Source organism: Moschus berezovskii, chromosome 12 (assembly GCF_049115385.1).
Source record: "Moschus berezovskii isolate FMDL1 chromosome 12, NW_MosBer_1.0, whole genome shotgun sequence".
Taxonomy (NCBI): domain Eukaryota; kingdom Metazoa; phylum Chordata; class Mammalia; order Artiodactyla; family Moschidae; genus Moschus; species Moschus berezovskii.
Window position 1 is genome coordinate 57,175,899 of NC_142471.1, and position 22,922 is coordinate 57,198,820.

Sequence of the window (22,922 nt, forward strand, 5' to 3'; positions counted from 1 at the left end):
ATTGAGAATTATGTTTCAAGAGTTAATCATGCAATCTGTGAGAAAAATTTGAACATAATTTATATTGGACAGTTGTGTGAGATGATTTATTTTGTCAACATAAATATTAAGAATTAATTTTTTTAGCTAATAGTGCTTCCTCTGGACACAGTTTAATCTATATCAACTGTATTTGTTAAAGTTCTTGTACTTACATACCGTTTAGAAAATGCTTTAACATACATTATATACTAATTTATTTGGCCCTCTTAACACTATTCTATAGAAAGTAGGGCAGAGAGAAATATCCTATTTTTGAAATGTAGGTATTAAGCCTGAAAAAGACAAACTTTTATTTATTTTTAACTAGCTGAGCTCTTCTGTACAGATTTTCAGTTTCTAATATTATCTAACTATATCCCAAGCACAGTGTTCCAAGTTCATTTATTTTCTTGGTCTTCACAATAACTCTGAGATAAGTGATATTATTATTTCCATTTTACATTTGAGGAAACAGCCATGGGATCAAACAGTTTATTGACAGTTATGCAACTAGTAAAAGTAAGGCTCTGTTAGACTTAGCAGGAGTTTAACCATTTTTCTCTTAATTTCCGCTCTGAAAGTGTAAGGCACTCAGTTTGTAAATCATTGATTTAGTAGACCTATAGTATAATTCTACTTTTAAACTGCTCTTTAGTTGGCCTTAGGGTGATTCCCTACCCTCTATCTCATAGTAATAATAAAGATTTGTGGTAGACAATTCAAATAACATTAAAAGCTATAAAAATAAAGTAGATGTAACTGGTAATCCCACTCAGAAGTAGCTGCCAGTATTTTCTTGTACATCTTTTGCTAATAACTCTGCTGTGACTTAATGGAACTATGATTTTTACATAATTGGGTTTATACTGTTTTGCAACCTGATTTTTCTTTTTAAACTCAATAGCTTATCTCTATTTTTCATTGTTTGTTTTCATATGTTTCATGTGTTTGAATATTGGCTTATATGGTAACTTTTTGATTTTATTAAGGTTTGCCAGATTAATAATGTATTTTTTTTTTTATTTTTAAAGGACTTACACATGCTAGTCCAACTATCACTGAAAACCAAAAGAAAAGTGGAGAAATGCAGGAGAGCATTTCAGATGAGGAAAACATTAGAGTTCTACAAGAAAATAATGAAGAGCTAAAAACACGTTTACTCACCATTGAGAATGAACTTAAAAATGAAAAGGAAGAAAAAACAGAATTAAATAAACAGATTGTTACTTTGCAGCAGGAACTTTCTTCTTCTGAAAAAAAGAGTTTAGATTTTAGTATAGAGGTCCAACAAATTCAGTCGAGTTATGACAATGTCATTTCTGAATTACATGTGCAGAAAAGTATAAATCAAGAACAGAAGGAAAGGATCATGAAATTGTCAGAGGAGATAGAAACTGCTAGAAGAAACATCACAAATAATGTTTCCCAAATAAAATTAATGCAAGCAAAAATAGATGAACTGCGTAGACTTGATTCAGTTTCTCAGATTGCAAACATAGATTTACTCAGTCTCAGGGATCTGTCCAGTTGTTCTCAAGAAGATAATTTGCTGAATACACAGTTATGTCATTTGGATAATGATTATTTGATAAGTAAGCAGGTTAAGGAACATGGTATTCAAGAACTTAGTAGGGAAAGGTCTTTCCACTCTACTGTTGAAGCCATTTGGGAAGAATGTAAGGAGATTGTAAAGACTTCCTCCAAAAAAACGCATCAGATTGAGGAACTAGAACAACAAATTGAAAAATTACAGGCAGAAGTAAAAGAGTATATAAATGACAACAATAGACTAAAAATAGAGGAGAGGGAGAAAAAGAATCAAGATGATTTACTAAAAGAAAAAGATAGTCTTATACAGCAGCTGAAGGAAGAATTGCAAGAAAAAACCGTTAGTCTTGATATTGAAGTACAGCATGTAGTGGAAGGAGAGAGAGCACTTTCAGAACTTATGCAAGATGTTACTTGCTATAAGGTGAAAATAAAGGAACTTGAAGCAGTGTTAGAAACTCAGAAAGATGAATGTAGCCGTACAGCCAAGTTAGAACAAGAAATTATGGAAAAGGAATCTATCATTTTAAAGCAAGAAAGAAAGCTGAATGAATGTCAAGCAAATCTTAAAGATTCTATTCAAAATGCCAGAGATTTAAGTGAAAGGGAAGTCAAATTGAAAGAAGAAATCACGCAGTTAACAAAAAATTTGCAAGATGCTAAGCATTCACTTCAGTTAAAGGAAGAAGAAAAGGAAGGAAACTGGCAAGAGACAGAAAAGTAAGCTAAAAGTTATTAAAAGGTTTTAAAAATTTGCATTTCTTTTACTGATTTTTCTATATAGCTCTTAAAGAATTTAGGTGGGCATAACTTAATCTGGTTAAATATAGCATGTATGTTGAGAGAAGAACTTGAACTTTGTATAAACCTTTGGGACTGAATGTTATTTACATGCAGGGTTCTGTTTATAAAATTTCCTAAAATCCTCCTTGAAGTACTCATTCATGCTGTGGACATTCCAAATTTATGTAAAGATCTAATTTTGTAGATTACTAGTCACACATATGATCCTGAGTGATTAGTGATATATCACTATAGGAAAGTGATTTTTGATTTTTAGGTTGAAAGAGGAGCTCTCTGCAAGCACTGCTGTTACCCAGAATCTGAAAGCTGATCTTCAGAGGAAGGAAGAAGATTATGCTGAGCTCAAAGAGAAACTGGCCGATGCCAAAAAGCAGATTGAGCAAGTACAGAAAGAGGTTAGTTATTTGAAAAGTTGTGTGGCCAATTTAAATGATAATCATTGTTTTCCTTATATATCATGTTTAGACGCTAATTTTAGTATTGATCAGAACATTTGTCAACTCCATAATTTTTTTAAAAATGATGAGAACTGTTATTTCACAAAAAATTTAGTCAGCTTAAACAAACCAAAGAATGTCTAATAGTGTATGGATGTGAGAGTTGCACTGTGAAGAAAGCTGAGTGCCAAATTGATGCTTTTGAACTGTGGTGTTGGAGAAGACTCTTGAGAGTCCCTTGGACTGCAAGGAGATTCAGCCAGTCCATCCTAAAGGAGATCAGTCCTGGGTGTTCATTGGAAGGACTGATGCTGAAGCTCCAATACTTTGGCCACCTCATGCGAAGAGTTGACTCATTGGAAAAGACCTTGATGCTAGGAGGGATTGGGGGCAGGAGAAGAAAGGGATGACAGAGGATGAGATGGCTGGATGGCATCACCGACTCGATGGATATGAGTTTGGGTAAACTCCAGGAGTTGGTGATGGATAGGGAGGCCTGGTGTGCTGCGATTCATGAGGTCGCAAAGAGTTGGACACGACTGAGTGACTGAACTGAACTGAATTCTGGATAACCCCTGCACCTGACCCCTCTGTTGCCATTTTTCTTGATTTTGATTACGGTACTTTTTTCCCTTGGAGCAATTTATTTTTCTTTTATGACTGCTGTATTTTGTATCATAATTAGACTTTTTTAAAAAGTTGAAATAATTTTAATATTTTTCATTACTTAGAGTTAGTTACTTTAAAAGAATACTTAAATGCTAAGGTCTGAAGAATATTCACACAGCAGATGTTTGTGGGTCTCATCCATTTTTTATTTCCTATCCCCAATGAAGTTACTATAATGAATGTTTTGTATTTGTCTTTTTTTAGCTCTGTTAAAAATGTAAGTTAAACTATACATATATTTTTAATTTCTACACATTAATTGTGTTCTGAGACATTATCCACATCATATTCCTGAGAGTCATTTATGTATGGTTGTAGTTAATCACTTTCACTGCTGTGTCATATTCCAAAGTGTGTGTACAATTTAGTTATTCTCTTGACCATTTAGATTGTTTTCATTCTTTGCTCTTAGAAGAAAGAGTGATCCTATTTTAAACATGCTCTAGGTATACGTGTACAAGAATTTGTAGAGCATGGGGTGGAATTGTTGGGTCAGGAGGTAAAGGGGTATCTTATGGTTTTAAGTTGTATTCATTTCAGTGTCTGTTTTTATTCACTATATTTCTATTCTAGTTTTCACTCTGTGAAATACATTTGTTCCTATTTTCTTTTAATTTTGCTATCCTTTTAAAACTTATTATTGTGTTGGATTTCTGTATTCTTGTGTCTAATTCTTTTTTAAAAATTTTTTGTTTATTTATTTATTTTTGGCTGTGTAGAGTCTTCGTTGCTGCACGAGCTTTCTCTAGTTTCCACCAGTAATTCTTTACCACTTCCCACCAGGGAAGTCCTTGGTTCTAATTCTTATCAAATATATTGCAAATACCTTCTAGCTTACTTGTTGAAAGTCAGGCCTCCTCTTTCTATGAAAGCCAGTCAGTGTTACACTTATTTCTGTGATTATTTTTTCACTTAATTTTTTTCTGTTATCTCGATATTTATTTATTTTTTTGTTAGTTCCTCAGTACTTTTAAAAAGATTTAAAGCTTTTTTATCCTGCATTTGAAGTTCTTGAATAATTTATGTAGCATAAGAAAACTCACAATAATATAGCATTATTGTAAATTAAAAATGAATGAGAAGAATGGGTGTGAACTTTTTGATCAAATAAATTATAATTTTCGTGACTTTTAGGCCTGTACTGGTAGAGAAGCTCCTGCCATGACTTGGTAGATGCCCTCCGCATCCATGTGTGTAAAACAGTTACTCTGTGCACTTGTGTGCTTTTATGTTTATAAATGGGATCAGCTATGTATAAATACTGCTTTTAAAATTTGTTCTGATTTTAAGATTTTTTTTCATAGCTTCAGGTGGTATCTCTTTTTAAGTAATGTTTTATTGTGCAGATGACTAATATTTCTCTAAGGGCGAGAATTAAGAGTGTTTTCTGTCTTTCAAAATAAACAATGTATAATGTTAATGCTAATAATAATAGAAGCTTACTCTGGATTGGTTGTTCTGAGTTTACATGTATCATCTCATTTAATTTCCATACAAATGTTAGGCATAGGGACTATGTTTAACTTCCATTTTATGACTAGGGAAATAGGCATTGAGAAAGATAACTTGTCCTGTGTTAGAGCCAGGATGGAAACTGAAACAGTCCTTATGTACATCTTGTGCAATACATAGTCTCTATGTTATTGGCAGACAGTTTATGTCTGTAAAATTGATGAAGATGGTGTATTAGTGGAAGTCCTTTGTTTTTGAACAAAATATGATAATATATAAAATTAAATCTTATTAATGTATGATTATAAAAGGAATATATGGTTATTGTAGTAATTTTGGAACATACAGGAAGCCTAAAAAGAAATGTAAAAATCACCTGAAACCAAAGAACTATTATTACGGTATCTCCATGATTTTTATGAAGGGGAACCTTTGTTCGTTAATTTCCTTCAGTTTATGAGATCCCTAGGTATCTTGAAAATTAGCCTAAAAATGTATTTTGATTACATGTTTTCTCTACTTATCCCTTTTCTCCTTCCTTCTTCTCCCCTATTTTCCTTTAAGATTTGCATACTAATTCAAAGTGCTTTTTGATTTCATTAATAGGTTTGTAGGATTAAGTTACTCGTAACACCAAAAATCAATTGACCTTCCCTTGCATGAGTACCTTTTGATCTTATAATTGTTCTGTTTTCATCCTCTACATGCAATTATTGGCTGTCAAGTTATTTCTTATATTACTGGATCATATTACTTAATAAATCTTGGAAATCAGAGTCAGTATTTTTCCCCGAGAGTATCTCTATTGATTTTTCCATGATAATGATTTCCTTCTTGCATGCGACTATTCTGAGTCTTTTTTGGGAGCACTTACAAAGTTTTAGATTCTGATAATTTGAGTTACATCATGTATGTTGGAATCTGTAATTTTTCTAATGCTCTTAAAAGGACATTAATCTTTGAAACGGTGGTCTTGAATTTTAAACAACAAAAGCAATTAATATTTTTAGAAACATTTAATTTGATTTATTACTTTGTAGGTCTCTGTAATGCGTGATGAGGAGAAATTATTGAGGATTAAAATTAATGAACTGGAGAAAAAGAAAAACCAGTGTTCTCAGGAAATAGATATGAAACAGCGAACCATTCAGCAGCTTAAGGTAACAGTTTTGTTTTTAAAGATGTTTATTTGAGTAGATTCTGTTGGTATATTTTAGTGTTTAATTATATATGTTTTAAGTAAGAGCTGAATAATCTGAGGATTATAACCTGGGAGACAATCTTTCAGAAAGCTCTTAGAACTGTTCCACCCATTAGAGGTCAAAGCAAAGTTGCATACTTTTTGAGACAAAGGGTTATACATCAAATGATATATTGTTGACAAAACAGTACTCACATGTGCAGTATAAAGTGAGTTGGAGGTAATTATGGCCCCTTTTACCATAAGAAGGAAGGTTATCTCCTAAGGAGTTACCTTGCTGGCACCAGGAGAAAATAGCTTTTACCATCAAAGCAGGCATTTCTGTGTCTTCTAAGAAGGGGTTAGTGCCAGTGCATAATGCACAGTTAAAATAGGGTAGGAGGCGGGCACAGACAATTTTATGTTTGAAAAAAAAATTTTTTTTTTCCTTCTCCTGCCTTAAAATGTTTATCACAATTCAGGACTCTTAGGCAGTAAACCCAGTCCAGTTGTCTGGTCAAGATGCCTAGAACAGCTGGGATTGCTCCAGAGATGCGTTTGCATTTGCCATCAGGAAAGGGCACTGCAGCCCCAGGTTTAAGGGAGATTCCCAGGCCTTGGGAGCCCAGTTTCAGGGGGATCTCTTAGCCTGCCTTCATGTTCCCCAACACCTGCAGAACAAGAGTCACATTTTCAGGAGATGTTTGGAGGCCTTTAGGGGGAAAAAAGTTGTTAAAATCCTACTTTCACGAAGACAGTTATTACATGATTCCAACACCTTAGGGATCTTTAGGGGACTTTGAGGAATAGCTATGAGTACTTGGTGATAAATGATTTGAGCATCAATCCAAAGGAATGGTGAGGTGTCAAAACAGATGGAAATTTTGTTTATAGTACGCCCTTATGTAGCCAGACTCAACTAGGTTCTTTCCCTCATTGTCAGACCACCTTTGACCAGGGCTGCTGTTTTCTATTTCCGTCCCCATCTGTCTACCTTTGTCGCTCTCCATCTGCTTCTGTCCTGTCCGACCACCTCCACCATTCTCTGTTAATAGCCTGTGTTCTCAGCGTTTCGGTCTCCGGTCACCCACTTCCGCCTTTCTCCGTCTGATTCTGCCCGCCTTCCTTGTTCTCTGTCTGTTCCAGCCCTGTCAGTGCTACCTGCATCATTCTACATCCACCTCAGTCAGTCGCTTTCCATCTGTCTGCCTCGTCATTCTCTGTCTGTTTCCATCCTGTCCGTCCACCTCCTTGGTTCTCTGTTTCCTTTCTGTGGGTCCAGCTCTGTAGTGCTGTTTCCGGTCTGTTTTGTCCCTGTCCGTCAACCTTCGTAATTCTCTGTTTCCATCCGTCTCTGTCCATCCCCCTCTATAGTTCCTCCCTCGTTTTCTTTCATTGTCTCTTCACCATCCTTCCAGCTCCAGATGGAAGGTTAGATTACCAGACAGGTTAAAACTAAAATTGAAGGATTTCGAGTGTCCGTAAATTAATGTGCATCTTTTTCAAACCTTCCAGCTACCTTCTACATATAGGGGATGTGGAAGCCCTATTTTTTCTACATCTTGAGTTTACTTGATAAGGAATTTATTTATGGTTTACTTTCTTGTTCCCATATTAAATATATTTCTTCCCCTTTATGCTTTTTGTGTTGTGTAAGAGAACATACATGCTAGCTTAAAATGTTGAGTGAAGAAAATGACTTGGCATTTTTGAGGTAGATTAAAGGAGAAGGAAATGGCAACCCACTCCAGTGTTCTTGCCTGGAGAATCCCAGGGACGGGGGAGCCTGGTCGGCTGCCGTCTATGGGGTCGCACAGAGTCGGACACGACTGAAGCGACTTAGCAGTAGCAAAGGCATAAAGTTGGGGGAGTTGTTTTTGTTTTGTTTTTTCTTATTATCACTCTCACCTTACCCTTTACTCTGAGGTGAAACAAACTTGGTAGCTTAAGACTATTAGCCTTCTAGGAGATAGATTTCAAAGTTAATAATAAACCCTGTTCAAGTCCCACTATTAAATAATGGCATATAATTAAGTTTCATTTGCATTTCATATTCTTTCATTTTGCAGGAGCAGTTAAATAATCAAAAAGTGGAAGAAGCTATGCAACAGTATGAGAGAGTGTGCAAAGGTCAGAAACAAACCTCTTCTTCCAGTACTAAAAAGACTGCAAAATAAGTAGCTAGAATAACAATTCTAGGTTCATCATTTTCCTTTGAAAATTCTGAAGTGAAATAAGGGCAACGTAAAATGTAACTTTATCAAAAGAGAAAAGCATTGATTCTCAAGAGTAATTTACCACCTTGAAGTTTATCAGTGAAGAGGGATTAACTTAGATCAGTAACTTGGATGTGAAAATATATGTCCCTACAGAATCTTATTTTCTCCTACCCTTTTAGGCCATTGTCACATAACCATCTCATATTTCCATAATATTTTTGGAATTTTCCTTTACTTTGGCTCCTTTGTCATTGTTGGCAGGTGTGAATAGATCTTGGCTATTCTATAAAACATCTTTGAACCAGAATATAGTTTCTTTCATATTTTAATATTTTATTTCTGGGCCACATATTGAGATGTGTGGTGTAGGCCCATTTGAGTACTCTTAATCTTCCATCTTCTCTCTAAACTTTCATCCAGTCCACTTGTAACTTACATAGTTTCACATCTTTTTGCAATCCGTCCTTTCCTTTATTTTTAAATTATTTGTCAATTCACTTTCTCTCGTTTTCGTTTTTTAAGTAGTATTAATTGTGTAAGAGTAATTTTTCTAAGTGTAAAGGTGATGTGTAGCTTCCCCCTTTTTGAAACTTTTTTACTTTGGCTTTTGTGATCTGTTCTTCTGGTTACTGCCTTTCTCTCAGAATGAACCTTAGCCACTGTGACAAATTTCCTGAATAAGGCGTCTTTATCTTTTTTTTCTTTGTTTTCACTGTTGAGTTCCTTCACCTTTGTGATTTTAACTTTGTATTAGACATTCTCTGACAAGCAAAAAAGTACATTTTTAGCTCTTAAGGGTTTCCCTGGCTTCTAAAGTTCTGTTTAAATACTGAATGCCATTTATCTAGGTATCTTATTGAGTTTTTAAATCGAGATATACAAACCATAAAATTTACCCCTTAAAAGTGTACAGTATGGTAGGTTTTAGTATATTCACAAACTTGTACAACCACTCCCACTATGTAATTCCAGAGCATTTTCATCACCATAGAAAGAAATGCTGTACTGATTAGCAATCACTCTCCATTCATGCTTCTATCAGAACTCCAGTTTCTACTTCTGTCTTAACATAGACATCTTCCCTCTGAGTGTATTTCTTCTCCCTACCTATTGCCATACAGACTTCCCTTTTCTTTCAAGGACACCAATTATGTTGAATTTAGGGCCCACTGTAATCCAGTAGTGGGAGTTCCCAGTGGCTCAGCTATTAAGAATCGACCCGCAATGCAGGAGATGTAGGCTCCACCCATGGGTTGGGAAGATTCCCTGGGACTTCCCACTGGAGCAGTCCTCTCCAGTGTTGTTGCCTGGAGAACCCCATGGACAGAGGAGCCTGGTGGACTGCAGTTCACAGGGTTGCAAAGAGTTGGACACGACTGAAGCAACTTTGCATTCAGGCACGCTAATCCAGCATGAACTTATTCTGAACTTGATTACCTCTTTTAAGCCTCTTTTTCCAAGTAAGGACATATTCACAGGGAGTAGACATAAGTTTTTCCCCTGACATCCTGGTGGGTGTAAAGGAGTATGTCATTTTGGTTCACTTATTTATTCAGCTGCAGCAAGTCTTAGTTGTGGTCTTCACTGTGTCTTTGAGATCTTTTGTTCTGGCGCACAGCTTCTCTAGTTGTGGACACAGGCTCCACAGAACAGGCTTCGTAGTTTAGACATGTGGACTTAGTTGGTGCACAGCATGTAGGATCTTAGTTTCCTGACCAGGGATTGAAACCATATCCCCTGCACTGCAAGGCAGATTCTTAACCATTGGACCACCCCATAAGTCCTGTTTGTTGTTTTGATTTGCATTTCCCTCCTTTTCCTATTTGGAACCAGTCAGTTGTTCCATGTCCAGTTCTAACTGTTGCTTCCTGACCTGCATACAGGTTTCTCAGGAGGCAGGTCAGGTGGTCTGGTATTCCCATCTCTGTAAGAGTTGTCCACAGTTTATTGTGATCCACACAGTCAAAGGCTTTGGCATAGTCAATAAAGCAGAAATAGATGTCTTTCTGGAACTCTCTTGCTTTTTCCATGATCCAGCGGATGTTGGCAATTTGATCTCTGGTTCCTCTGCCTTTTCTGAAACCAGCTTGAACATCTGGAATTTCACAGTTCACTTATTGCTGAAGCCTGGCATGGAGAATTTTGAGCATGACTTTACTAGCGTGTGAGATGAGTGCAATTGTGAGATGAGTGCAATTGTGCAAAGTTTGAGCATTCATTGGCATTGCCTTTCTTTGGGATTGGGACGAAGACTGACCTTTTCCAGTCCTGTGGCCACAGACTGGTTCCAAATAGGAAAAGGAGTACGTCAAGGTTGTATATTGTCACCCTGCTTATTTAACTTATATGCAGAGTACATCATGAGGAACGCTGGGCTGGAAGAAGCACAGGCTGGAATCAAGATTGCCGGGAGAAATATCAATAACCTCAGATATGCAGATGACACCACTCTTATGGCAAAAAGTGAAGAGGAACTAAAGAGCCTCTTGATGAAAGTGAAAAGAGGAGAGTGAAAAAGTTGGCTTGAAGCTCAACATTCAGAAAACTAAGATCGTGGCATCTGGTCCCATCACTTAATGGGAAATTGATGGGGAAACAGTGTCAGACTTTATTTTTTGGGCTCCAAAATCACTGCTTACTCCTTGGAAGGAAAGTTATGACCAACCTTGATATTATATTAAAAAGCAGAGACATTACTTTGCCAGCAAAGGTCTGTCTAGTCAAGGCTATGGTTTTTCCCGTGGTCATGTATGGATGTGAGAGTTGGACTGTGAAGAAAGCTGATCGCCGAAGATGATGCTTTTGAACTGTGGTGTTGGAGAAGACTTTTGAGAGTCCCTTGGACTGCAGAGAGATTCAGCCAGTCCATTCTAAAGGAGATCACTCCTTGGTGTTCATTGGAAGGACTGATGCTAAAGCTGAAACTCCAATACTTTGGCTACCTCATGCGAAGAGTTGACTCAGTGGAAAAGACTCTGATGCTGGGAGGGATTGGGGGCAGGAAGAGAAGGGGATGACAGAGAGTGAGATGGCTGGATGGCATCACCAACTCGATGGACATGAGTTTGAGTGAACTCCGGGAGTTGGTGATAGACAAGGAGGCCTGGTGTGCTGTGTGATTCATGGGGTCGCAAAGAGTTGGACACGACTGAACCGAACTGAACTGAAGTGATATTGAGCATCTTGTCTTCTTCTATTGGCCATTGGTATATCTTCTTTGCAGAAATGTCTGTTAGTGTCCTTAATGTGCTTTGCCTATTTTGGGCAAAAGTTGCCCCTTCTTGCCCCCTCAAACAATTCAGTTGGGTTGTTTGCCCCCTCCCTGACTTGTTTTTTTTGTGTGTTTATGGAGTTGTGATTTTTATATTTTCTGGATTCTAGACCCTTATCAGGTAAATGTTTTCTCCTATTCTGTGGGTGGTTTTTCACTTCCTGGATAGTGTCCTTTGATAAAAGGTTTTAATTTTTAAGTTAATTTTTATTGGCGTATAGTTGCTTTACAATGCTTATAAAGCGAAAGTTTTTCATTTTGATGTTACCTATCTTGTTTTGATTGCTTATACTTTAGGTATCACATATAAAAACCTGTTGCCTAATCTGAAGTTACCTTGGTTTTCTTCTAAGGGTTTTATAGTTTTTAGCTCTTGTATTTAGGTCTTTGATTCACTTTGAGCTAATCTGTTTGAGTATAATTTTGTATATTATGTGAGGTAGATGTCTAACTTAATTCTTTTTCATTTGGAGATCCAGTTGTCCCAGCACCATTTGTTGGAAAGACTATTCTTTCTTCTGTTGCATTGTTTTGCATCTTTGTTGAAAATCAGTTAACCATAAATGTTAGGATTTTATCTCCTAACTCTTAACTCTGTTTCATTGTTCTATATGTCAGTCCTTATGCTAGTACCAGGGCTTCCCTGGTGGCTCAGAGGGTAAAGTGTCTGCCTGCAATGCAGGAGACCTGGGTTCGATCCCTGGGTCAGGAAGATCCCCTGGAGAAGGGAATGGCAACCCACTCCAGTACTCTTGCCTGGAAAATCCCATGGGCAGAGAAGCCTGGTAGACTAGAGTCCGTGGGATCGCAAAGAGTCGGACGCGACTGAGCGACCAGCCACGACATGCTAGTACCATACAGTGTTGTTACTTACCTTTTAGTGAGTTTTGAAATTGAAAAGTGTGAATTCTCACTTAAAAAAAAAATATTTGGGTCTTAGTTGTGGCACTTGGTATCTTTAGTTGTGACATGCCAACTCTTAGTTGTGGAATGTGGTATCTAGTTCCCTGACCAGGGATCGAACCTGGGGCCCTGGCAGTGAAAGCGCCATATCTTAACCACTGGACTGCCATGAAATTCCCAATCACTGAGTATTTCTAATCCAGAGTTTTACATGACATTTGAATGTTGTTTCTTTCTCAAGTTGGTGCAGTGTTCCTTCTTTCCACAACCAACCTGTTCTTGAACATTATACTTAAGCTTTTCCTCCTTGAAGCCTTGCTGCTACTGCTAAGTTGCTTCAGTCGTGTCCGACTCTGTGCGACCCCATAGAGGGCAGCCCACCAGGCTCCCCCATCCTTGGGATTCTCCAGGCAAGAACACTGGAGTGGGCTGCCATTTCCTTCTCCTAGCCTTGCTAGGACATTATAAAGCTTTCAGTGATCCTCTCCCCTGAATGTTAAACACTTGATTGATTGATTGTCTGCCAGGCATTTATTTAGCTATGATAGTTCATAGCTGTCTTTAGATAGCTTTGATGAAATATCTAGTTCCTGTCCTTTTGTTTTATTTTGTGTTTTATTTGTTGCATATTTCTGGATTGTTTTCTTGAAATAAAGTTCAGTTATTGGAGGCTGTGACCAGTATAATTATCTGTTTTCTTTTACTGTTTATGCCTTTCAAAATAGATGGATAGCCATTAGTGAAGTTATCATTGGTGTCTTGGGACTTTACTGATTGCTATCTAGATACTTAAACTCCTTCTTTTGAGCCCTCTAATTTAGAGCAGAAGATAGGGTGTAAGAAGAACAGATTATTTGAATAAAATTGTGATTAACTTTGTAGTCAATATATTTGTATATCATGCTTTTTCAAAGGAAGAGTTTGGGTAGAATACCAGTACTTCTTTAATCCTAAGAAATAATTCTGTTTCATTAATTCTCCTGGTGGCTTATATCAATGAACAGAAATACTGAAAATTACTGAAAATATTTTCTCATTGTTTCGTTTTAAGCTTACTTTATAGTAAGTATTTTAAGGGGGCCATCTTTAGGTATTTGTGTCATTTTTAGTGTTACTTTTAGTGCTCTGAGTTTGAGCTATGCATTTATAGATTCATCGCCTCTGACATGAATAGTAGTCTTGGTAAGAAGTGTGGGGGGGTGAGCCCTGGTACTATGTCACGAAAGACAATAAGCCAGTCTTTCCTCCTTATCTCTTTCAGGTAGGATTAGAATTATTTAGAATCCATTATTATAGTCATTTTTCAAGGGCCAGAAACAGTTTTAGTAAGGTTATAATAGCACAGTTGTTCCTGAGGAGCTGGTTTAAAAAACACTAGAAGTAAATATTTTGCTTTGAAAATTGTTCTAGAAAAAATAATTACTTGAGATTTTTCAAAAAATTTGGGATTGAGAATTTATGGTTTTAAGGAAGTAAAAGTTTTAGTTTTAGTTTTGGTTTAAGAATATTAACAGTAAAATTTGCCAAATAGGGTTTTTTCTAAATCCCAGTATATGTGTTTATTAGTACTGGTATACCTCAGAGATGTTTCAGATTTGGTCCTGTGCATGTGTGCTAAATCACTTCAGTCATGTCTAACTCTTCACGACCTTGTGGACTGTAGAGCCTACCAGGCTACTCTCTCCATGAGATTCTGCAGGCAAGAATACAGGAGTGGGTTGCCATGCCCTCCTCCAGGGGATCTTCCCAACCCAAGGATCGAACCCAGGTCTTCCACATTGCAGGCAGATTCTTTACAGTCTGAGCCACCAGGGAAGCCCTTAGCACCCATGCACATAGTTAAATGGCTTAAAGCAGTGGAAATATATTACCTGACAGCTCTGGAGGTCAGAAGTCTGAAAAAGGTCTAATAAGGCTAAAATCAAGATATCTGCAAAACTGTGTTCCTTCTGGTTGCTTTAGAGGAGAATCTGCTTCTTTACCTTTTCCAGATTAAGACATAATAGTATTATGTTTAAAGAAACAGTGCTCACACCTAATTAAAAAATATTTTATTGCTAAAAAATACTAACCATCATCTGAGCTTTCAGGGAGCTGTAATGTTTTTGCTGATAGAGTAGGGCCTTACGTTGATGCTGAAGACTGCTGACTGAACAATGTAGTGGTTGCTGAAGACTGGGGTAGCTGTGGCAATTTCTTAAAGTAAGACAATGAGGAAATTTGCTGCATCAATTGACTCTTTTTTTCATAAACAGTTTCTCTGTAGCATGCTCTGCTGTTTGATGCCTTTTTACCCACAGTAGAATTTTTTCAGAATTAGAGTGAAGCCTCTTAGACTCTGCCACTGCTTTATCAACTCAGTTTATGTAACATTCTGAATCCTTTGTTGTCATTTCAACATTTTTCACTCAGAATAGATTCCATCTCAAGAAACCACTTTCTTTGCTCATCCATAAGATGCAACTCGTCGGCTGTTCAGGTTTTATCATGAGATTGCAGCAGTTTAGTCATATATTCTGGATAACTGGCAGCACCTTCTATGTTAGCACTTGGCTGCTTCACCTTGCACTTTTATGTTTTGGAGACAGCTTCTTTGCTTGAATCTTAAGAACTAACCTCTACTAGCTTGAAACTTTCCTTCTGCAACTTCCTCAACACTCAGCATTCATCGAATGGAAAGAATTAGGGCCTTGCTCTAAATTAAGCTGTGACTTAAGCGAATGTTGTGGTTATTTTTGATTTCTCTATCCAGGCCACTGAAAGTTTCTCTATATCAGCAGTAAGTCTGTTTTGCTTTGTTATCATTTGAATATTCACTGGGGTAGGACTTTATAAACTCTCTTGAAGAACTTTAGTTTGCGGTTACAACTTGAGTGTTTGGAACAAGAGGCCTAGCTTTTGGCTAGTCTCAGCTTTTGATATGCCTTCCTTACATAATCATTTCATTTCTAGCTTCTGATTTAAAGTGAGAGTTGTGTGACTCTCCTTGAACACTTTCTTTCACTTGAACACTTAAAGGCCTCTGTAGTGTTATTAATTTGATTAATTTCAATATTGTTGTGTCCTAGGGAATCGGGAGGTCCACGGAGAGAGAGAAACAGGGAAATAGCTGGTCATGGGAGCAATCAGAGCACGCACAGTCTTTATGGCTTAATCTTACTGTCTTACATTGTTGTAGTTCATAGCATCCCCCCTAGAAATACAATAGTAACATCAGAGATCAGTGATCATAGGTCATCATAGCAAATACAACAATAATGATAGAATTATTAAAATGTGAATCAGAGGCAGGAAGTGAACAAATGCTGTTAGAAAAATGGTGCTTATAGACTTGCTTGATGCAGGATTGCCATAGACTTTGAATTTATAAAAAACACAGTATATCTGAAGCACAATTAAGTGAAGAACAGTAAAATAATAGTTTTATGATTTTTACTAATAGCTTAATTGTATTGAAAATGATTAATTTTATTTTAAAAGCTTCCTTTTCTGTTTATTCTTGGATTCATCTGTACATCAATTATTTATTTGATCCTTCATATATGCCAGTACTGGTCTAGTAGGCATTGAAAATGTAGCAGTGAACAAGACAAAGTTTTGTCTATGTGGAACTCATTCTATTTAAGTTAACTTAATTTTCAATATGGATATCTAGATGTAGATGTTAATAATTTCTAAAATGTTCTTTCTAAATTTTTAGATCTGAGTGTTAAAGAAAAAATAATCAAAGACATGCGAATGACCCTGGAAGAACAAGAGCAAACTCAGGTAGAACAAGATCAAGTGCTTGAGGCTAAATTAGAGGAAACCAAAAGACTGACCACAGGTAAAACAAGATTGCTTAAATATTTCAAAGCACACTTTTTCATTTTCTTTGTTTTACTAGTTTGCTTTCCTTTTTAATATGGTTTAATATTTATAATAATTTATCATAAAAAAGTATTTAATGTCTTTTGGGAATATCCTGTCACTTGTTATGTTTTACTGTGATGAAGATTGTTGTATCTCATTGAAAAAGGAATCAGTACACTTTCATAATAACTGGATGATAGCTTGCAGTGTTCCCCAGATGTTAAGAATAAACTTTCAACTTTCTCACCTCTCTACAGCAGTTGTTATCATCTTTGAATGTTTAGCTCAATAAATACTCTGATTCTGTCCTTCAGAATACCATCAATGGGTTTTTTCTTTTTTTTTTAATTTTTGAGAGCATGAAGTTTCCTATATATTGGCACGCATTTAAAATGTATACTCAGAACACTATTCAATGAGTTATTGAGAGGTATTTGTAGTTCTTATCTAAGAATTTGGTAAACTTGTAGAATGGTCTGTGTGTGTGTATGTGTGTAAGTTTCTTAGTCATGTTTGACTCTTTGTGACCCCATGGACTATACAGTCCATGGAGTTCTCCAGGCCAGAATACTGGAGTGTGTAGCCTTTCCCTTCTCCAGGGGATCTTCCCAGCTTAGGGATTGAACCCAGGTCTCCCGCACTGCAGGCAGATTCTTTACCAGCTGAGCCACAAGGGGAGCCCAGAATGGTCTCAGTTCTATTTAATATCTTGGCCTATGATCTTCTGCTTCTGGGCTCTGCTGATTCCTGTCTGTATCCCATGCCACATACACTGTGCAGTATAACTTTTGCGTATACTTTAAAAAAATTTTATATTTATATATTAGAATTGGAAGAATGGAAGAAAAAATGCAAAGATTTGGAAGCCAAACATAATCAAAGTTCAACTAAAGAATTTGAGGATAACACAGATGTACTTAATACAAAACTCAGTAAGCTTCAAGATGAGTTACAGGTATGATTTTTATCTACATGTGTAATTGTATCTATATATTTATTATATTTCTCATAAGAAGATGGTTTAGTAAATATTTTATAATTAATTTAGATATGGATATACTCATAGCTGGGAAATGTTAGTATATAATTTCTCAGTACACACTGAAATGACATGGGGAAGAGATTCCCTAGAATACAAGCTACTAAGTGCCAATGAAAATGCAGTGGTTGGGTCTTCAGTTTTGCATATTTAATTCTTGTATCATCATGTCTTAGGTCTTTGTACCTATTTTTGTACTATTTAAACCTCTAACTCTTCAAATACTGCTGTAGAGAAGAAACTATTAGGAAAATTATTTTGATTATTGTAAATTTAATTATTAAGCTGGAGAAGAATAGAATTGTATGTCTGAACATTGGAATACTTTTGAAACTATATTACTACATTTGAAACTATATTACTACATAGACGATACCCTGTTTTCTGTTTACATATTTTTCTGTATTTAGCTTTCACATACTATGTGTAGAATAGGACATACAGGGCAAAGATTTTTTAATGGGATTTAACAAATATTATGTAAAATTTTATACATTTTATTTATTAGAAGTTACAATCCAACTGTAGTTTTGCCATTGAAGAAAGCATAGTAATGAGTTTTGAAAAGATTGCATCTAAATTATTTTCTTAAATTCAGGCTGTATACAATCAGATATTAAACAAATCAGTTCCTTTCTTTTTTGTAACTGAAAAACAATTCTACATACTGTAGAATTTATCCTTTCCATTGTCAGAACCAAAAGCAGCTGGAATAGAGTGGATAATCCATTCAGTTCAGTTCAGTTCAGTTACTCAGTTGTGTCCGACTCTTTGCGACCCCATGAACCACAGCACGCCAGGCCTCCCTGTCCATCACCAACTCCCGGAGTTCACTCAAACTCACGTCCATCGAGTCGGTGATGCCATCCAGCCATCTCATTCTCTGTCGTCCCCGTCTCCTCCCACCCCCAATCACTCCCAGCGTCAGTCTTTTCCAGTGAGTCAACTCGTCGCATGAGGTGGCCAAAGTATTGGAGTTTCAGCTTCAATCCTTCCAATGAATTAGTTACGAAAAAATACACTAGTTATTTTGTGAATGTTCACATTAAGGAATACTGGTGTGTTTTGCGTTCTAAAATAATATGATCGTGAATCTTAGATAGTAACCTTTGTAATTCTTTAATGGATTAGTGATAATTTATCTGGCACAGTGGTTTTGAAAGTTTTAAGAACAGTAGATTTTTAAATACATAGCTTTTAGTGTAGTAGTATTATTTTTGCTTCAGAAGAAGTTTTACGTCAGTATTGAGTGTATAAATGAGATGTTTTCGAACTTGAAGGATCTGTGGAAGACTCTTTAAAATTTATTGATCAACTGTATTTTCTATCCAGCTATTCCCTGTATTCTTTAAACTAATAAATATTTGTCCTGTTACACAAGTTACTCGACATTTTGTATATCTGGGAAATTTTTATTTTTGGAATCACAGCTAAAAATGACCACTATAAATCAAAAATTTTTTTTAAATCTAGCATTTAGGAAGACTTGGTTCTCTGTAATTCTTTCAGAAATTTCAGTTATTTCTTCTTAAGTTTATTGATCAAGGAAAGTTCTTAAATGGATTTTATAGCAAACTTAAGTTTATAAATGAAATAACTATTTATGAAAGCAACCAACAGTGTTCATTTTGTAATCTGAAATATACTCAAACTTTGTCATTACTTAAAGAAAAATGCTTGTTTTTAAGTTTTTGAAAAGGTGAAATGAAGAGCCATGGATTATATGGAAATGTCTATAAAGACAGATTTATTAACTGCTTTTGAAACATGTGATAGTTACTTGTGCTGTTTCTACTGTAGGAATCTGAACAGAAACATGAAGCTGAAAGAAAAAAATGGTTAGAAGAAAAAATGATGCTTATCACTCAAGCAAAAGAAGCTGAGAATCTACGAAACAAAGAGATGAAAAAATATGCTGAAGACAGAGAGCATTGTTTGAAGCAACAAAATGAAATGGTTGGTAATAGTTATACTTTATCTGCTGTGTATTTTGCCTGCTTTCTTTGGCTTCTTAAATTTTTGCCTGAGATTCTTAGATTCTTATCAGGGTCTACATGGTTGTGTGGGTTTGGTTTTTTTGTTTGTTTGTTTTTAAGGCAGTTTGTCTATTTGTAAGATGAGTTTTCTATCCCAGTTTATCTTGAAATTCTTATTTTTGGGAAAATAATTATGTCTCAATATCTAGATTTAGAACTTAAAAATCTTTTCCTTTTGACTGCCACAGGGTTATCCCTACTATAATGTAAATTACTTGCATTTTGAACTGTAGATTCTGCTAACATGGTGTATGCATTTTACCTCATAAGCTGATTTTGTCAGATCTTTTTTTTTTTTTAAATCAACTATATAGTTTCTAGAAAATTATAGGTAGAAATAACTTTCTGTTTTACATTGACTAGCTATAGTTCTCAAGTAATTCTGTCTTATTAATATTTTGTGCTTTTTCCTCCTGTTTAAATCTACAGCTTTGTCTCTTTGATAATCAGAAAAAATTTCAAAGTCATCGTTGATCCTAGGAAAACTATTGAGTAATATATTATCTTTAAATGAAAAGATAACCAACCCTAACCCTAGTTCCCTATTTACAGTAATAGTAACATGGCAGTATCACATTTCCATCTGTTGACATTTCCTACACACAGATTTTAAGAAATATTTTTTATTTTGAAATCACTTTATTTCCAGAAACGTTGCAAAGCTAGTACAGAGAATTTCTGTATACCTGTTACCCAACTTCTGATGTTAGAGCTTACATAACAACAGTACAGTGATCAAAACCAACAAATTAATATTATAACAATACTGATTGCTAAATTATGGATCTTACTAGAATTTCACCAACTTTCCCACTCATGTTTTTTTTTTTTTTCCCCTGGATATAGGATCAAATCTAGGATACTGTGTTCTATTTAGTTGTCATGTTTCCTTACAGTCTTGACTCTGTTTTCTTTGTCACGTGACAAAGTATGTGTGACTAATACTTGTTATTACTCCGGCACTCAGGTGGCAATATATTTCACTTCATGTACCAATGCCACCTGACTGGAGTTACCTTCAGGAAGTGTGTTGAGCAAGATTGAAATGCTACATCTATCTTAACAGGAAATGCTGCTGCTGGTTCTGTTTTTGTCCATAGCCCATTCAACCTTCCAGACAGTAACAAGAGGCAAGAAGTGAAATCAGAACTGTTGACTTTCATAGTTAGTCACTCCAGCCCCAAGCCAGGAATGGGCCTCCTTCTTTTCCTAATCAGTGGTCCCTCTGGCAGCAATGCCAGCAACTAAAACTCCTTTGAACTTTAAGTCCTAGAGTAAACTAGCTTTCTCCTTTCTCCTATATATTTCTTTACGCTCGTACCTAGGATGTGTGTCTGCAATATTTAAGAAATAAATTGTTGATTTTTTTAAAGCCTTTTAAACTGGAATACACACAACACAGTAAGTAAAAGAAATGTTGTTCAATGAATTATTGTAAAGCCAGTCCCCAGTTAACTACCACTGAGTTTAAGAAATAAAACAATATTAGCATCCGAGAGACCCCGTCTTCTCAATGATAATAACTGTTCTATCTTTTAATGTTAAACTTCAGTTTTGTTCACTTTTTAAAACTTTATATAAATAAGAATATGTGGATTGCATTTTCTTGTGCCTGGCTTCTTTCACTCAGTATTATGTTTGTGAGGATCATCTATACTTGTTGCAAGTAGCTGGAGTTAGTCTCCTTTCATTGCTGAGTATTTCAGTGTATAAGTATACCACAGTCTGTTCAATTGAAAGTTGAAGATATAGGGGTTGTTACTGTTTGGCGTTGTTATGAGTAAGGTATCCTGTAAACATTTTTATGTATTTCTCTTAGTGCACGTGTGCATTCATTTCTATTGCATATATAGCCAAGAATAGAATTGCTAGTGGATAGGGTAAAAACATCCCTGGAGGAGGGGATGGCAACCCACTCCAGTATTTTTACCTGGAGAATCCCATGGACAGAGGAGCCTGGCAGACTGCAATCCATAGGGTCACACAGAGTCTGACATGAATGAAGCAGTTAGCAGGCAGGCAGGCACGGTAAACATATGTGGAACTAGTAGAATGCCAGATTTTCAAAGTAGTTTTACCCGTTTATACTGCAACTCGTATAGCTGGATGTTTTGTTTATTGACTTTGCCTACCCAAGTTCCCTTGTTTATTTTCTATTTGACTCTTTTTTTATACAGGAGTTCCTTATACTTTCTGGATAGGAGTGTGTTGCAATTACCTTCTTTCAACCTCTGGTTTACCTTTTTACTCTCATTGCCTTTTTAGAACAGAAATGAAGAATTATTCTAATTCATTTTCTCAGTCTTTTCCTTTATGAACTTCAAGGACATGAAGATGTTCTCTTACATTATTTCCTGAAAGGTTTGGGGTTTTACCTTTCATATTTTGATTCCAGTATTAATTTTTGTGTTGGGGTGAGATAGGGGTAAAGGCTGTCATTGTTCTTGTAAATTTGAATTACCTCGACCTGGTAGTACTTTTTGAAAAAGCTGTTACTTTTCTACTGCTCTGCAACTTTTGTTGTAGGTCAGTTGTCCAATGGTTAACTTTTGTATATGGTGTGAGATGATAAGTCTTTCTTTTTTTCCATTTGGCTGTTCAGTTGTTCCATCTCCCATTGTAGAAAAGACTGTTCTTTTCTCCATTGAGTTTCTTTGACATTTTTATGGAATATCAACTGACTATAATATTTGTGGACTGTATCCTCTGTTCTCTGATGTCTGTATATCCTTAAGACAATATCACACTGTCTTTAGTATTATATATAGTAGGCTTAAAATGACATGGTATGATTGCTCCTACTTTGTACTTCATTTTCAAAGTAAATTTGATTATGTCATTTGCATTTTCATATTATTTTTAGAGTCAGCTTTTCCACTTTGACTCACACACAGATACACACACACTTGCTTGGATTTTTATTGAAGTTGCTTTGACTCTAGATCTTCTTAAGGGAGAACTGACATTTTAAAAATACTGAATCTTTTGATCTTTGAACACAGTTTCTCTTTATTTAAAAAAGGAAGTGAAAGTGTTAGTTACTCAGTCTTGTTTGACTCTTTGCAACCCCATGGAATGTAGCAGACTAGGCTCCTTTGTCCATGGAATTCTCCAGGCAAGAATACTGGAGTGGGTTGCCATTTTCTCCAGGGGATCTTCCCAATCCAGGGATCGAACCTGTGTCTCCTCCATTGCAGACAGATTCTTTACTGTCTTAGCTACCACTCTTGTTTATTTAAGTGTTCCTTTATTTCTTTAAACAGTGTCTTGTAGTTATGTTTAGATCTTGCACATATTTTCTCTAATTTGACACCATTTCATGATTTTTGAACCCAGTGAAAAGGTGTTTTTAATTTTCATTTTTATGTTGTTTGTTGCTATTGGTTTTGTCATTTATTTTTTGTAATTTTACCATCTCATTTGCAAATATTAGGGGAAATACTAGAATTAGTTTAAAAGCTATAATTGTTTATTGAAGGAAGTGCCCGGTA

The 22,922-nt window shown here is 35.8% G+C and overlaps 1 protein-coding gene across 6 annotated transcripts in view; it reads left to right on the forward strand.

Moving 5' to 3' along the window:
* Window positions 1-22,922, forward strand: part of KIF20B (kinesin family member 20B) — an 81,544-nt gene that overhangs the window by 45,860 nt on the left and 12,762 nt on the right. For all 6 annotated transcript variants that reach the window (XM_055425111.2, XM_055425110.2, XM_055425113.2 and 3 more), the window contains 7 exons: window positions 1,053-2,289; window positions 2,630-2,768; window positions 5,972-6,091; window positions 8,181-8,241; window positions 16,205-16,330; window positions 17,184-17,311; window positions 19,196-19,351. In XM_055425111.2, coding sequence (XP_055281086.2) covers window positions 1,053-2,289; window positions 2,630-2,768; window positions 5,972-6,091; window positions 8,181-8,241; window positions 16,205-16,330; window positions 17,184-17,311; window positions 19,196-19,351 — 1,967 coding nt within the window. The remainder of the gene's footprint in view (window positions 1-1,052; window positions 2,290-2,629; window positions 2,769-5,971; window positions 6,092-8,180; window positions 8,242-16,204; window positions 16,331-17,183; window positions 17,312-19,195; window positions 19,352-22,922) is intronic.